The sequence below is a fragment of the Panthera tigris genome, chromosome A1 (genome assembly GCF_018350195.1).
Source record: "Panthera tigris isolate Pti1 chromosome A1, P.tigris_Pti1_mat1.1, whole genome shotgun sequence".
Lineage (NCBI taxonomy): Eukaryota > Metazoa > Chordata > Mammalia > Carnivora > Felidae > Panthera > Panthera tigris.
Genome location: NC_056660.1, coordinates 16,150,186 through 16,167,039, shown reverse-complemented (window position 1 = coordinate 16,167,039; position 16,854 = coordinate 16,150,186). Strand labels below are relative to the sequence as shown.

Genomic DNA, 16,854 nt, shown 5'->3' with positions numbered 1-16,854 from the left:
GAGCCTGATGCGTGGCTTGAACTTGTCAACCACGAGATCACGACCTGAGCCAGGTCGAATGTCCAACCGACTGAGCCACCCAGGTGCCCCAGGAGTATTTAGATTTAAAAAGAGTTTCTGGGCCCCAAGATAAAGTTCACACACAAAAGAAATTTGTTTTTAATAGTTTAATTTTAGGCAATTGCAGAAAGAATCTTGGGTTTTAAGATGCCACAAAACTTGTAACAAGATATGGGGCCCTGCTCTAATATTTTAAGAGATCCATCTGTGCTGCCACCAAAATAATAGAAAACCACTCTAAGAACTTGACTTCCAAGTTCCCCCCCACACCCCTTAGAATCCTCCCACTGTTGGTTGACGCATTGTTAGGAATATGTTACCATCATTTCTTAGATGCAAAGAGGAGCTTAACATTCATTTGGGATTTCCTATTAAAGCCCTGATTCACACCTTTCAGAAGGAGAGGGTAAATGGTGTAAGTTAAAAAATGTTCCTTTCTATACATTACTGGTCTCAAAAAAACACAAATTTCTTTTTATGTCTCTATCTCTAAATTTGACTATTTTGATCCAAGTTGAGGCACAGAAAGAGAATTCACAATTAATGGCATGACCCCAGACATTCCTTTTTCCTTAGCCATGTAGATCTTACAAACCTTTGGTAATGGGATATTTTTATGCTTTGGGAATTTATGACAAACTAAATAAATATTGTGAGTCATGTCTCTCTTTCCCACCGTCATCCCACTCTCAATCCTGCCTCTTCTTCACCAAGCTAAGGCTTTGGGCAAGCACTAGCCTAATCAAACTCAATGCTATAAATGTATTCTTTATCTAGACTGCATTTCCAGAACAGGAAGGACATAATATTTTGGTCTGCATACTTATAGTTCAGTTTTGTACATTTAGATTTTAGATGGAAATAAATAATATGTATTACTTATGAAGAAAAATATAAGAAAAAGGAAAAGTAAATTAAGGTTGGGCAACATTAATAGAAGAGTTAAATGAGAAAATAGTGTCAAAAAGTAATTGATTTTGTTGTGAATTCATTTCAGTTTGGTTAATACCCCTGACAGTTCATTAGTACAGACAAATAAGGACAAGAAGATATACACATTTCCATTAATTAAAAGGTGACGTTGACGTATCGATGACAGTCACTCTGTATAACCAAGGCATGGGTTAGAATATCAATATCAATTACACTTCAAAAGGACCTTAGAAATCATTTAGCTCAACCATTTCCTTTCAGAGAGAACTTATTTACCTTGCCAGGTGTTTTAGGGTCCGTTGGTAACAGCTGGGGGGAAACCTGGATCTTTTGTTTCCCAAACCAGTGTGCTTTCAGTCACTCTCTTGCTTCCCTGAAAACTGTAATGATAATACAATGATACCTTCTATGTTGCGTATTCATCTTTCAATTTTCATTTTTCTCAACAGCTTTTGAATGCTGTCACTGTTTTCGGCTTCTAAGATTCCTGTATCTCAAAGTCCTTGTTTCCCAGCCTGGCTCACTTTCTGTTTGCATCTCAACTTGCTTATATTTAGGCCACATTTTTGAGACAGAAATCTGAAGCTCAACTGGTGGCAGAGCTTATACATTCTTTGAGGCATTTTCTCTAACCTTCCCAACTTGTGACTCACTTACCTACTCTTGTCACCCAGCAGCTGCCTGAATGTCACATTGGTGCTCATTCCCTTCACATGCCCAGGCAGAGCCTGAAAGCAAGCACTCTTCAGCATAGCTGCACTGGCCACTCTCCAGGAGCCCATCGGTGATCTTATCTAGTAGTTATGGTTTCCGGGTAATAATGATAGAACTAGTGCTGAAAACTCATTAACTTCTTTTTTTTAACTTTGGACTTCCTCTTATGGGTGATTGGGAGTTCCAAATAAATTAACCTTTCATTTGGAATGCTCTTTGCAGGAAACATAAATGAAGCAGAAATAACTTTATTGAGCAAAACCTTTATTGGAGGAAGAAAACCCATTATTGAAAAATGGCTTGTCTCTGGGAAATTATGAGATCCTACCAAAGGGGGCAGCCTATTGAGGAGTCAATAAAATGTGAAACATGCTGTAGCTTTTGGTTTTTCGTATTCCTACTTACCTAATTTTTAGCTTAACCCCATTTTATCAGCAAATACCCTTCTCCATATTAAAACACCAGTTCTTAGAATTTTGTGAGTGCTAAAATCATCAGGAATCTCTATTTTAATAAGCATTTCCTTGTAACTTTAATTAGAAACTCCTGTTAAAGAGGGGTGCCTGGATGGCTCAGTCAGTTAAACTACTGGCTTCAGCTCAGGCCCTGATGTCACAGTTCGTGAGTTCGAGCCCCACATCGGGCTCTGTGCTAACACCTCAGAGCCTGGAGCCTGCTTTGGATTCTGTATCTTCCTCTCTCTCTGCCCTTCCCCCACTTGTGCTCTGTCTCTCTCTCTCTCTCTAGAGAATAAATAAACATTAAAACAGATTAAAAGAAGAAGAGGGAGGAGGAGGAAGAGGAGGAGGGGGAGGAGGAGGGGGAGGAGGAGAACGAGAAACTCCTGTTAGGGAAAGCATTGGTATCTAGCACAGCTTTTTAAACAAAAACAAAAGCAACTTTTGTCCTCATTGCTGAAGAGGTCCAGATCATTTAATTAAAGTAAAAAGATGTCACAGCCAAAGTGTTTAATTAATATGAAACATTTCAATGCCATAGACCAGGTTTCTAAAATGGAATACTTACGTTAATAGGTCAAGATGCCAGACTAAGACATGTGAAGCCTTTTGACAGAATTATAAAGAGTGATTTTAACTTGCTTGGATTTATGTTTTCCACTTTCTGGTTTTCTCCTGAGCACAACATAGTGAGGAAAACATGAAACACCATGTTTGTTAGGGTCATTTAGCATCACTCAGCTCTAGGACCACAGACGGAATACTCGTGCTTGACCAGCTGCCACAGAAATACACTCAGTTATGTCCCTGGCAAAGAATTAGAAACAGTGAATGGATTAGCAGCAGCTACATCACTGGAGGACAAATGCTAATAGTACATGCTTTTCAGACTGTATTTTTATCAGAAGGTATTGCCCCTTATTCTTCATGACTTTTAGTAGCCCTAACTACAAATCTTACAGATCAGATAGCATTCATCCATGAGCCTCTCTCAACCCCTAATTTACTGCTGTAAAATCTGCTGGTGGGGCCCGTTAATTAAGTTTTCTTTCCCAGGTAGGGATGTAGAGGAATGAATTGCTTGATATTCTTGGTACTTCAAGAGTAAAACTCTGAATATTTGGTTTCACAAGGTGACATTCAAGCATGTTATAATGTTTATTTTCATATGCATAGAAAGTGTGCTTATAGAGAATAATATGTAGCTCCCTCTGTAAATGAGCCAAAATGTAATTTTTAGAAAGGGATCACATCTTAGAATAGCCCCTTGTCTTTTTACTCATTTTTAAAAGGAAAAGAGCACAGCATGCTGCATCCCCTAAGGGATTCACCAAGCAGAGCAAAGAATAAAAGGCATAATTCATGGGCTTGAAATCAGTGATAGACCAAAACCAGGGTGAAAATGAGAGAGAGCAGCACTGACAATTGACTGCAGGGAACCAGCTACACGAAGTGAGCCTGACACTCCACATGGATGTGGAGAGAACTAGAGATAAAGACCGAGAAAATGTCACAGTTGATTCCCCAGAGCCCTTTCTTTCACGACTGCAAAACCCTTCCTGCTCTAAGGCAACCTGACCTGACACATCTATGGACATGAGGGGTGCCCTCACAGCAGCAGCGGTTTCTTTGGTCTTTTCCTTTATCATTAGTTCTGTGATCCACATCCTGCCTTTATCTTGTCCTAACAAATCAAGAGGAACCCGCAAATTGTGAGTTATGCTGATATGGCGCACAGGTGTGCCTTGGGCACCCGCGTGGAAAGCCACCCTGCCAAGGTACATTCTGTAAGTGGCGCTAGATTCCTGACATAATTTGCAGAGAAAACCGCTAACTTAAAATGCACATCTTTCTCCAACATACTGCATTGTTTTTATGAACACAGATTTGTCAGTTCTGTTCTCCGTCATCTCCAGTGATCATTATAAGATGTGATACCTTCTCCTTTGAGAGTAAATTCCTTTGAAACTCAGCTGATCTTTACCCAACAAAAACCTAGCAAATGTGCTAGGTATTATTGATGATAATTCTACTGTATAGTATTTAATAATACCACTAATTGCCCAAATTATCATTATGTTTATTGCAAAGAGTACATATATTATGGGTTGAATTGTGTACCGCCCCCCCCCACCCCGCGAAAGCAGATATGTTGAAGTCCTAAACTCCACTTCCTCAGAATGCGACTTTATTTGGAAATAGTGTCATTGCTGATGTAATTAGTCAGGTTAAGATGACGTCATATTGCAGTAGAGTCCTTATAAGAACATGACCATGTGAAGACACAGAGACACAGGCAGAAAACACCTTGTGAAGACACAGGCAGAGATTGGGATTATCCAGCTGCAAACCAACAAGCATCAAGGATTGATAGTCACCATGAAAAGCTGGGAAGAAGAAACTTCCTTTCTTCTACCCTGCCTCAGAGAGAACATTTCCCTCTTGACTTGTGACTTCTTGCCTCCAGAAGGGTGAGATCATCAATTTCTGTTGGCTTAAGCCACACGGATTGTGACACTTTGTATGGCAGCCCTAAGAAACTAATACAACATATACCATGCATTCTGTGGTTACTGATTTTTGTTCGAGTAAATATGGATCCAGTGTGTTAATGGTGCTGACCCTCAAATTAAGATGTATTGGGAGAGGGAGGCAAAACTATAGAATACATAGCAGATGTGTTCAAATGTCTCTTAGTGTCTAGTTGATGGAGAGCAGAGTGTAGAGAATGAGTTCTAGCTGGGGATTCTAGAGCCAGCACCGCCAGGAGAACACCGTGGTATTTAGTCACTCGACTCTGTGGGCCTTGGTCTCCTTACTTATAAATGAGGCCATGAGACTAGACAAGCTCTTTGGTTCTAAGAAATAATACGTCTGTTCTTAATACCTATGTGTTAATTGTCAGGTATTGAAATTTATTTTTTTAAGTTTATTTTAAGAGAATGAGAGAGCATAAGCAGGGGGAGGGAAGAGAGAGAGGGAGAGAGGGAGACAGAATCCCAAGCAGGCTCTACAATGTCAGCGTGAAGTCCAATGCAGGGCTCAAACTCACAAACCATGAGATCATGAGATCAGGACCTGAGCCGAAACCAAAAGTCCGATGCTTAACCGACTGAGCCACCCAGGAGACCCCACTGGCATTTTTTTAATAGCACCAACATCTCAGCAACTAGGCTAAAAATCTTTGTCATCATGCTCCCACCCCAGCTGCCAGCCCCCCCTGGCTTCTGTTCCCTTTCAACATTCTCTAACTCCTTGTGATTCTTGCTGCCCCCTCCTTCCCATTCACACTGCTAACCATTTTAGCTCACACCCAGTTACTCTTCATTTACATTCTGGTAATAGCATCCCCACTAATATCTACTGATTCTCTCCTACTCATCTTTCCTACTTCATATTGCTGCCAGGGGGGTGCCTGAGTGGCTCAGTCGGTTAGGCATCCAACTGTGGCTCAGGTCATGATCTCACAATTCGTGGGCTCGAGCCCCGAGTGGGGCTCCATGCTGACAGCTCAGATCCTGGAGTCTGCTTCCGATTCTGTGTCTCCCTCTCTCTTCCCTTCGCCCACTCACACTCTGTTTCTGTCTCTGTCTCTCTCAAAAGTAGGTAAACATTAAAAAAAATTAGAAAAACATACTGCTGCCAGGTAATTATAATGGAAGTTCAACTTTCTTCACATGTCACTCAAGTAGTCAAAAAGCCAGGTGCCTACCAACCACTGAATTCGCCGTGCCTTCTAAGATGCTGCATAAAAACCCCCTGCTAACTCTCCAACATGATCTAATCCACATATTCCTATTATCAGAGCACACTGCCGCTGTCCTGGTGGAAGTTGCCTTCCCGTGTCTCTCACCCACCAGCACCAGCACTAGCAGATTTGCTCACTGTACTCCAGTTTTCTGCACACCTGAATGTCTGTGCATCTGACTGTTAAAGTTCCATGATTCTTTCCCATCCAGTCTGAAATCCCCTTCCCTGTTTGAAGGCCACTTTGCCCAATATTACTTGTTCCTTCCCTGTACTCAAATAACATTAAGACGCCACCCCCACCCCCATGTTGTTGCTTGTATTTTACCTTCATCTCTAGAGATTCTTGGCATCCACCTAGTAGACAACAAGCCGTTTAAGGGCAAAAGGTGTGTTTTACTTATCTCTGGTTTCTGCAGCCTCTTCCACGTACCTGCAACCACTTAATAAATATATCTTAAATTGGCCCTAGAAGCTAAGATTCATGAAATAGAAACCCACAAAGGAAAATTCATGGAGGTCACAGCAAAAATCCAATATTATGCAGAGATGTTCATAAAACTTTCGGAACCTCAAAAAAGATGACTGACCAGTGCTCCACACCTATTGGATTGCCTAAAAACTAGACCACCGACAACAGCAAATGCTAGTAAGGATGCGAAGCAACAGGAACTCTCATTCATTGCTGGTGGGAATGCAAAAGGGTAGGTTACTTTGGAAGACAGTTTGATGGTTTCTTACAAAACTAAACATATTCTTACCATACAATCCAGCAGTCTCACTCCTTGACAAAGGAGTGAAATGAGTGAAATAAGTGAAAACTTATTTCCAGGGGCACCTGGTGGCTCAGGCAATTAAGCACCCACTTCGGCTCAGGTCATGATCCCATGTTCGTGGTTCAAGCCCCTCATCCGGCTCTGTGCTGACAGCTCAGAGCCTGGAGCCTGCTTCGGATTCTGTGTCTCCCTCTCTCTCTGCCCCTCCACCACTCATTCTCCATCTCTCTCTCTCTCTCTCTCTCTCTGCCTACCAAAAACAAACATTATTTTTTTTATTAAAAAAAAAAAAAGAAAACGTATGTTCACACCAAATTCTGCACAAGAATGTTTATAGCAACTTTATTCATAATTGCCCAAACTTGGAAGCAGCCAAGATTTCCCTCAGTAGGTGAATGGATAAAGAAGCTATGGTACATCCAGACACTTGAATATTATTTATTCAGTAATAAAAGAAGTGACCTATCAAGGCATGCAAGGACTTTGAGAAACCTTAAGTATTACCAAATGAAACAGCCAACCTGAAGAAGCTATATACGGGTTTCTAACTATATTATATTCTGGAAGAAGCAAAATTATGGAGATAGTAAAAAGAGTCATGGTTACCAAAGCTGAGGTGGTGGGATCAGGGGAGGGAGGGATAAACAGTCATAGAATAGAAGATTTTTAGGATAGTTAAAATACTCTGTATGAAATTATAATGATAGATACATGTCATTATACATTTGTCCAAACCTGTAAAACTTACAACACCAAGAGTAAACAGTAATGCAAACCATGGATTTTAGGTGATTATAATGTATCAGTGTAGATTAATCAATTATAACAACGTGCCAATTTTTCTGTGAAGCTTAAATTGCTCTAAACAAAAGAGTCTTAATAAAACAAAAATTACTGCATACAGAACTTGTGTCACATCTATCCATATTTACTAAAACTATCTCCTCACCCTATTACTTAAATGCAAATTTCTTACTTTCAAACCTCTATTGCCTAGGTTAAAAGCATTCAACTCTTTACCTAAATAAAATGCTCCTCAAGCATGAAATGTCATGCAAATCACACAAAAAGAAACAATTACATCCTCTTTTACTTCTTCTGGGGTAATCCTGATATGTGTCAAATTATCCACAAGTTTTGTGAATCAAGAGTATTTTTTAAAAACTGTGTTAAATCATGTTATTAATTTGAAAGGGGAAAAAATGGAAAAAGGATGGGAACTATTTAACATTAGTCAGTGATAGATGTCTTAAATCTCTTATCTAATCTAATCTTCAAAACCATCCAGTGAGTTTATCTTTACCTTAGAGAATAAAAATATGGGGATGGGAGAGGACCTCAGAGATAAATTCCTTATTTAGGTTCAGTCACCTTTAAACCCAAGTGTGATCCCTGAGTACATGTTCTTAAAGTGATACTCCACCAGCTGCCAGAAAGTAAGAAAGTAGAAACAGGGAGGCATAATAGTGATAGTCTACAATGTCTGTGGTGCTAGCCAGAAAAGGAGAGATTAAATAGACATGAGAGGGGTGCCTGTGTGGCTCAGTCAGTTAATCCAACTCTTGATTTCAGCTCAGGTCACAACCTCATGGTTCGTGAGTTCCAGCTCTGCATCCGACTCTGTGCTACCAGGATAGAGCCTGCTTGGGATTCTCTGTCTCTTCTCTCTCTGCCCCTCCCTACTCGTGCTCTCTCTCTCTCTCAAAAATAATTAAACATTTTAAAGTAAATAAATAAATAGATAGACAGACAGACAGACAGACATGAGAGAGATCTGAGCTGCATTATGTAGTGGTCATCATTGGCGAATGTATTGCATTCATTTGTTTTCGATATTCAGAAGATGTTTAGCTTCATCCATTCTTATTTTCCTAGGATACTGAAGTTCAACTGACTTGTACTACAACGTAGGTGTTGAAGAAAAGTGGAGCAGAAACAATTAACTGTTTTAACTTATACAGATATGGGCTATGGATATTGAATAGTTCCTAAAATTCACCATAGAAAACTTTTTCTATGTACTCTCTTTCTGCGAGACTATTTTGCTTTTTAAAAACCTTTTCCCTAAAAAAAAATAAACCTGGAATTAGTTTTTAAAGTGTAATCTTTGATCCCAGGGTCATAGAATCAAGTCTTGCATTAGGCTCTGCACTGAGCTTAAGATTCTCTCCTTCCGTCTGCCTCTCTTCCCCACATGTGCTGTGAGCTCAATCTCTCACAAAAAATAAATAAGTAAATAAATAAATGAAGTGTAATATTTGATCTTCTTATATTTGTATTAAAATTTTGAGATCTGTTTATGAATTAGGTTCTGTTGAAGGAAAGACAGTTTGTACTCTTTTGAATACTACGATGCATTGTGATCATTTTCTCTTATTACTCATAATTTTCTGATTCTGTCACTCTTTAATTTTTCATTAAGGAAATTTAAAGTTAAATCATGACTTCAGATTGCTATCTGCTGCCTACTTTTTATTGACTTTTTTGACCAAAACAGAATAGCAAAATACAATAGAAACTCAAAATAATCAAAATTGAGTTGACTCAATTCTATACTAAATTCAGAGTTTCTATCTACTAAAATCATGGAATGCACATCTCCTGTACAATATCTATAGTCAGAGTGTTAAAGAACTTGGCGTATATCTTGCTTTAGTATTTGTGTCCACTTGAGGTAAACTTAAGGAGATCTGGACGGCTCCTTTCCTTATAGAAGTCCTTTTTGTCTTGAATTTCAGCTAAACTATGTCTCAGTAGTAGTCATATACCTCCATCTTGTGGCCCTGTCATAAAATTCCTTCTCATGCTATGTTTTTTTCCAAGATATCCTAATTTTGTAGTGAATTTCAAACTTCCCAGTCTTTAAGGAATACCATAATCATACTGAAAACTTAAGATTCATTTGAAAATGAATGGTATTTAAATAAATTAGTGGCTTTTAAGAAGTTAAACATTGTCTCAACTGCTCCTAAAAGTCACTAATAATCATGAAAAACAAATCTATTCTCCTGGCCAGGGAAAATGCCATTTCCTCCTATTCCCCTAAAGAGAAAAAAAAAGTTTCTTTTGCATTGTTTGATTTTTTCCTAATATCGTTTCACAGTGATGTATTCCTAACTCTTTATAAAATTCTATTTTATCAGCCTATGATTAAGTATTTAGTAAGGAACAAGATCAAAAGATTTGTTTAAACCCTAGATATGTTATGTCTTTGCTTTCTTACAATCTACCAAATTCATTCCTTTATTACACAAATATTTTTATTTTAGATAAGTTTGTTCAGTTTCCTTAATAATAAATATTGATATTTATTCAACATGCATAAAATACAATTTTGATAGCTTTTTTCTGGTATCTTTAAAATATTTGTGAAATCCGCAAATATGTAATTAGTGTCATTTACTATTTTATTCAATTTATAATGGACTTTTTTTTTTTTTTTTTTTAGTCATTGGGCATCTTCTCTCTCCATTCTGCACTCTAGCACCACTGCTCTGTGCTAAACCCAGCTGCATCCCCAAACCATTCTGATATTTTTATAATGATAGCTGGGACTCACATTTACTTTTTAAAATGATGAATTTATGAACCCTATGTTTGAACAGAATCTTCCACTTTTTCTTAAATCTAACTATCTAATTAAAGCAGCAGTCCCTTCTTAATGTACATTTGATTGAAATTAGTGTTGGGGGTGTAGTGGTCTGACATTGTTTCTGATTACATGTTGCATGTAATGGCTAAATTCTCAGACTTGCTATGTTGATATTTATGAAGACCTCCATATATTATTATAATGTAAGCTTTTTATTCTATTGAATTTTTATTTTTATTTGATATTTACTTTATTTTGTATTTGATATGTCTCATCTGTATCTCTTGGAATTATTGCAAGTGATCTGGGGTAGTATCAGCTATGATTATCTAATTTTCTATCACCTTCTGTTAAAAGAACATTCCCGGGGTGCCTGGGTGGCTCGGTTGGTTAAGCATCTGACTTCGGCTCAGGTCATGATCTCACGGTTCATGGGTTCCAGCCCATGTTGGGCTCTGTGCTGACAGCTCAGAGCCTGGATCCTGCTTTAGATCCTGTGTCTCCAGCTCTCTCTGCCTCCCCCTCTCCTCAAAAATAAATAAGTAAACATTTAAAATATTTAAAAGAACAACCTTCCCATCATTGTTGACTTGGTCTATATGTTAACTGCCATAGGGATTATAACCTTGCACTTTGTTGTTTTGTTTCATTCATTCTTTTTGATTCATGTGAAGCACTCTCTAGCTATTGTTCATTGTCTAGTAAAATGTTCATTCTGGAGAAGTGAGGAAAAATATATTCTCGATTAAAAGAACAATGAATTGGGTGCCTGGGTGGCTCAGTCGGTTAAGCGACTGACTCTTCATCTTGGCTCAGGTCATGAGATCGAGCCCCGTGTCAGACTTTGTGCTGACAGTGCGGGGCTTGGGATTCTCTCTCTTCCTCACTCTCTGCCCCTCCCCTGCTCTCTCTCTTTCTCTCAAAACAAATAAATTAATTTTTTTAAAAAAACAACAATCAATTATTTTCCAAAATGGTAATATATCACACTAACTGAAAAGTAAATGCCTTTTTCCTTTTCAGAGGCGAGCTGCTGATAATTTGAGAAGACATCACCAGTATCAAGTAAGTTATTCTATTCTATCTTGAAATTTGCATTAAAATGAAGTACAGTCCCATCTTTAGAATGGACTCAAGAGAGAATTCCTATTTATGCACTGAATGTCAGTTCTGTTGTTTCGACATGCCTCAGGAGGTTATGCGGAACCTGGTGAAGAGGTATGTTGCCGCAATGATCAGAGATGCCAAAACTGAAGAAGGTCTGACTGAAGAGAACTTTAAGGTAACCGTTTGTATCCTCATCACCAGGGGGCAGGTTCTGCAGAGCAGGGAACCAGATGCAGCACATTTACAATCAGAACTGGCAACTTGGCCATGAGTTTCAGCAAGCCTGTGTGCCTTCTTACTTTTAAATTCAAGTCTTCTTTTTTTTTTAAGCAGTGAAATCTCCTTTCAAAATACATTATTCTAAAGCACATTAAATCTGGGGCACCTAGATGGCTCAGTTGGTTAAGCAGCTGACTTCAGCTCAGGTCATGATCTTGCGGTCTATAGGTTCGAGCCCTGCCTTTGGGCTCTGTGCTGACAGCTCAGAGCCTGGAGCCTGCTTCAGATTCTGTGTCTCCCTCGCTCTCTGCCCCTCCCCTGCTCGCACTATGTGTCTCCCTCTCTCAAAAATAAATAAGCATTAAAAAAAAATTAAAGCACATTAAATCTGAAATGTGGAGGGGACTTGGAGACAGAGAAAATCCTAGTGCCTTGTGGCATTTTAACTTGCTGATCCTAGCAACATTCAAATGAGTGAGCTTTAGTTTTTGAAATTCCAGTCTGATTTCTAAGCCTGAAACATGTAGTAACCAACATGTTAAAAACAACAACAAAAACCTTCTCTGTCCTATGCACGGCTTTGGTAGCAGGATATTGAAGGTTTGTGCTTAATTGTAACTTACAAACTTAGTCTTTTTTTGTGGTTTTTTTGTGGGTTTTTTTTTTTTGAGGTTTTTTGTGTTTTTTTTATTCCATCAGAGGAGATAGGTAGAATACATGAAATATATATGCTCAGGTCACATGTATAAAATGTTTTTGTTATTCTGCCTGAGTTCTTAGAGGTTTTGAAAGAATGAGTGAAGTCAATAGGGTCTTATAGGCAAAAACAAACAAATAAAAAAACACTGAAGAAGATCCTTTAAACGAGAATGGCAGGTTTGGCAAGAGAATAAAGATGAACAGCTGGCTAGGTAAGAAGACAGATGAATTGCAAAACGCAAAGCACAGATCAAAAGGATCCCAAATGTTCTTCACAGTCACAACATCCACACTTTGTAGTTAAATGATTCCTGGTGCTTTAGGAGATAGGTTGGAGGCACGAAGCCACCAGGAAGGCCACTATCAGGTTAGGACTGAGAACTCAGTTATCCAAAAAGAGTAGGACTGAGAATTCAGTGTCCAAAAAGATAAGAGTAGAGGATGCATCTGAGAAATGCTGTCTGATCTGAAGCAATTCTCAAGATTTAGTAGCTGCCCCAGGTGCTGAGGTAAATGCAATCCCAAGGTAGTAAACAATTGAAGGTAACTGCCAACTCTTAGAACAGTAGACACCACTTTAATTATTTTGTTTTAGATATCCCTTTGGACAGAAAGATATGCTCACATGAGAACCCTTTTAAAAATGCATCCCTGAGAGAATGAGAGGTGACCTGAAGGCAGGTGAATATTTTACAAAGGAAGCATTTGAAACTATTGTCCCATAAATCCGATATACTCTTGTTTCCTTTTGCATCAACCCCAGGAGGTCTCCTTGTTACTACATAACTGCCAACAGGGAAATTAGCAGGCATCAAAATGATTCCAGTGCCAGGGACAGAACAGGCAGTTCTCAACAGAACCACAGCAAAAATGGAATCCTGGCTCTTAAAAACGAGTAGGAGTGCCTGGATAGCTCAGTTGGTTAAGCCTGGGACTCTTGATTTCAGCTCAGGTGGTGATCTCACAGGGTTCATGGAATTGAGCCCCTTGCTGGGCTCTGCTCTGACACCATGGAGCTTGCTTGGGATTCTCGCTCTCCCCCTCTCTCTCTGTCCTTTCCCTGCTCATTCTTTCTCTCTCTCTCTCAAAAATAAATAAGTAAACTTTAAAAAAAATGAATGAAAACACATTAGAGCCATATATGAAATGTGCTCACCATGCACCCTCATGTTTGTTTAATTCACAAACTAAATTTCTTCATTTCACATTTCACTTAGGAACTAAAGCAAGACATTTCTAGTTTCCGCTTTGAAGTCCTGGGGTTACTAAGAGGAAGCAAGCTCTCTACCGTCCAGTCGGCTCAGGCCACAAAGGAGTCCTCCAACTCTGCGGACTCGGATGAAAAGAGTGACAACGAAGGCAGTAGCAAAGACAAGAAAAAGAACTTCAGCCTTTTCGATTTAACCACCCTGATTCACCCGCGATCGGCAGCGATTGCCTCCGAAAGACACAACATCAGCAATGGTTCCGCCCTAGTGGTGCAAGAGCCCCCAAGAGAGAAGCAGAGAAAAGTGAACTTTGTGACCGATATCAAAAACTTCGGGTTATTTCACAGACGGTCAAAACAAAACTCTGCCGAGCAAAATGCAAACCAAATCTTCTCTGTTTCAGAAGAAGTTGCTCGTCAGCAGGCCGAAAGACCACTGGAGAGAAATATTCAACTGGAATCCCGAGGGTTAGCTTCGCGGGGTGACTTGAACATCCCTGGTCTCAGTGAACAGTGTATCTTAGTAGACCATCGAGAAAGGAATACGGACACCCTGGGTTTACAGGTGGGCAAGAGAGTGTGTTCCTTCAAGTCGGAGAAGGTGGTGGTGGAGGACACTGTTCCAATAATACCAAAGGAGAAGCACGCAAAAGAAGAGGACTCCAGTATAGACTATGATGTAAACCTCACGGACACAGCCACCCACGAAGATTATGTGACCACAAGATTGTGATACTTGAAGGAGGGAGCGTTGATCATACATATACATATTTTCCATAGTGCCCTGGGTAGGGGGAGATGTTTAAAGTAAATTAGCAAATGCTAACTTACACTTCATAGCATTTATCAACTGTCGCATATTAACGTGTAACCTGTTTAAATAAGGCAAAGGCTATCAAAAACCCTGGTTTCATAGCCAGCTTTTGCTTTCACAATTTGTTTTACCTTTTTTTTTTTTTTTTTGGTTAATAAATAAATGCACCTTGTATTCTTGTACTATTGCAATAATCCACAGGAAATTTTTAGCTCTCTTTTTCAACTAAAACAAATGCAACTTATTTCATGTGGTAGTTGACTCCTATAGTAGGTATTTTTATATGCAGAAAAACAATGCAGCTGAAATATTAGAGCTTTTCATAATTTGGGGGGATCTCTAGAGATGGTTACACATCAAGGACTTTTCGGGCAGCCCTACAATTTGGCTTTAAAACACAAATATTACCAAATTATTTCTGAACATGTAAATACAGCACAGATTAAAGCAAGCAAGCCTTCTTTTCATGGAGTCGTGATCAAACCCCCTCCTAAAATGAAAAGCAGGTATACTTTGGAGTTTTAGGATGCCCACTTTTTCATTTCAGTAAGTAAAATAAATGCTTGTCTTAATAAATATTGGTGATTGATGATTTTTAATGAGATTTTGTCATGAAGAAAGTTTTATTTCAGGTTTTTTAAAATGACCTTTTTCAGGTTCAGTTGCTAGTCAGTATAAATATGAGGCTTTATGAATAACAGAATTTCAAAATGTGGCAAAAGTTCTCAGTGCTAGAAAAGAATAACAATAAATTAGAGTAGGTAATGCTCCTTAAACAAAGCAAGATGTTACATTCTCATAAGATCCATAAATTCATTCTAAACTCTAAATCTAAGCAAAGTTAAATTCTATTTCAATCAGTGCAATATTATTGCCAATTCAAGAAAAATACAGAAACCTAATGGTTTCCTCTTCTTTCCTCCAGTGACTGGTACATATTTCTTTAAAATTAAGATTTCCGAAAATCATTATTAATTTTAGCAGTAGATATAGATATTAAGTTTTCCCCATAGGAACAACATTCTTAATTACTTGTTTCTTCTGTTGTTGTCAAAGTAATTTATCTTATATTCATTCACTGGACCACTAAAAAGAAAATGTTTTCACCTGATATAAAAAGGCACTGGCAACTTCTTAAAGTTTAAATTATGTAACTTGTGTCTATATAAGCCACCATAGAAATAGAAGTTCCTTCACCACATGCAATAAGCATTTATTTCAAATCAATAGAAAAATGATGAGTTCATTTTACTTCAGAAATTACCTCCACAGACTAGACAAATGGTACATAATTTAACATTGACCCCAAATTGCATACTATTACAAAACCCAGTGTCTGGGGGCGGCTGGGTGGCAAAGTCGGTTAAGCGACCGACTTCGGCTCAGGTCATAATCTCGCGGTTTGTGAGTTCAAGCCCCGTGTCAGGCTCTGTGCTGACAGCTCGGAGCCTGGCACCTGTTTCAGATTCTGTATCTCCTCCTCTCTCTGCCCCTCCCCTCTGTTCATGCTCTGTCTCTCCGTTTCTCAGTAATAAATAAACATGAAAAAAATTTTGAAAAAACACCCCAGTTTCTGATTACCATACATCAAAAATAAGGAATAACAGCAATAACAATGCCAGCCACCGTTCTATATGCAACACGTGTATTTACACATATGTACTACTTACAACAGTGGTGTGAAGTAGCTACTGTTCTTAGCCCACTTTATATTTGAAGAAACTGAGACAAGCACTAACTAAGTTCACAGTTAGTGATGGAGCTATGATGGGTCCTTCAGGGCCAAGCCCTTAACCACTACATGTACTGCCTCTCACAACATAAACAGACCAAGCAAAAAATGTGCACCTATCGGGCTTACTATTGATTGCTGCTTCTGAAATGGTGCATTTTGAGAGAGAATGAGTGTGGAGTTTACTCCATAAATGTGTTCCTCTTGTAAAGTAAGAGGAATGCATATAATTAAAGATATATGGGATTCATTAGACTCATATTATAGAAGTTAGTAGGTTTAAAAAAACATATTAGGTATGGGACATCAGAATTCAACTTGGAATATTAGATTTTAGTTTCCAAATAAGCCACAACCCGGAGGCACTGAGTTTACTGCTCTTTCCCAAATCTGGTTTTGTCCGAGAGATACAGGAATGGGCCTGGTAGGATTGGAGAAGCACAAAAAGGCTAATGAATGTTCTCATTGCCTCAAGCACATTCATTTATGTTAGAAACGAGTGTGTTAGAACTCACAATAAGCCCTGGGGATAGTGAAACACCCAAACTGTTCTAAGTCAGACAGACATATATTCTGTAGAGAAACATAGACCTGTTCTTAGTATTTGGAGTATGTTCCAATGATTCTGTTCTGCTTCTGTTGTTCATGTTGTTTCTTCCAAAGTAAAAATCGTATACATCCACCATTATACATACTTTACCAGAATTTAATTTCAAATGTCCTCTGTTTCTTCAAATGACACCAACAACAATAAAAACAAAACAAAGCAAAATTTTCCCAGGAGTTTATTTATATC

At 38.7% G+C, this 16,854-nt stretch overlaps 1 protein-coding gene across 2 annotated transcripts in view; it reads left to right on the top strand.

Annotated features, from left to right (window-relative positions):
* TRPC4 (transient receptor potential cation channel subfamily C member 4) overlaps positions 1-15,729 on the top strand; it is a 197,700-nt gene extending 181,971 nt beyond the window's left edge. For both annotated transcript variants that reach the window (XM_007097684.3, XM_042959440.1), the window contains exons 9-11: positions 11,304-11,345; positions 11,473-11,562; positions 13,523-15,729. In XM_007097684.3, coding sequence (XP_007097746.1) covers positions 11,304-11,345; positions 11,473-11,562; positions 13,523-14,245 — 855 coding nt within the window. In that variant the 3' untranslated portion in view covers positions 14,246-15,729. The remainder of the gene's footprint in view (positions 1-11,303; positions 11,346-11,472; positions 11,563-13,522) is intronic.
* The last annotated feature ends 1,125 nt before the right edge of the window (positions 15,730-16,854 follow it).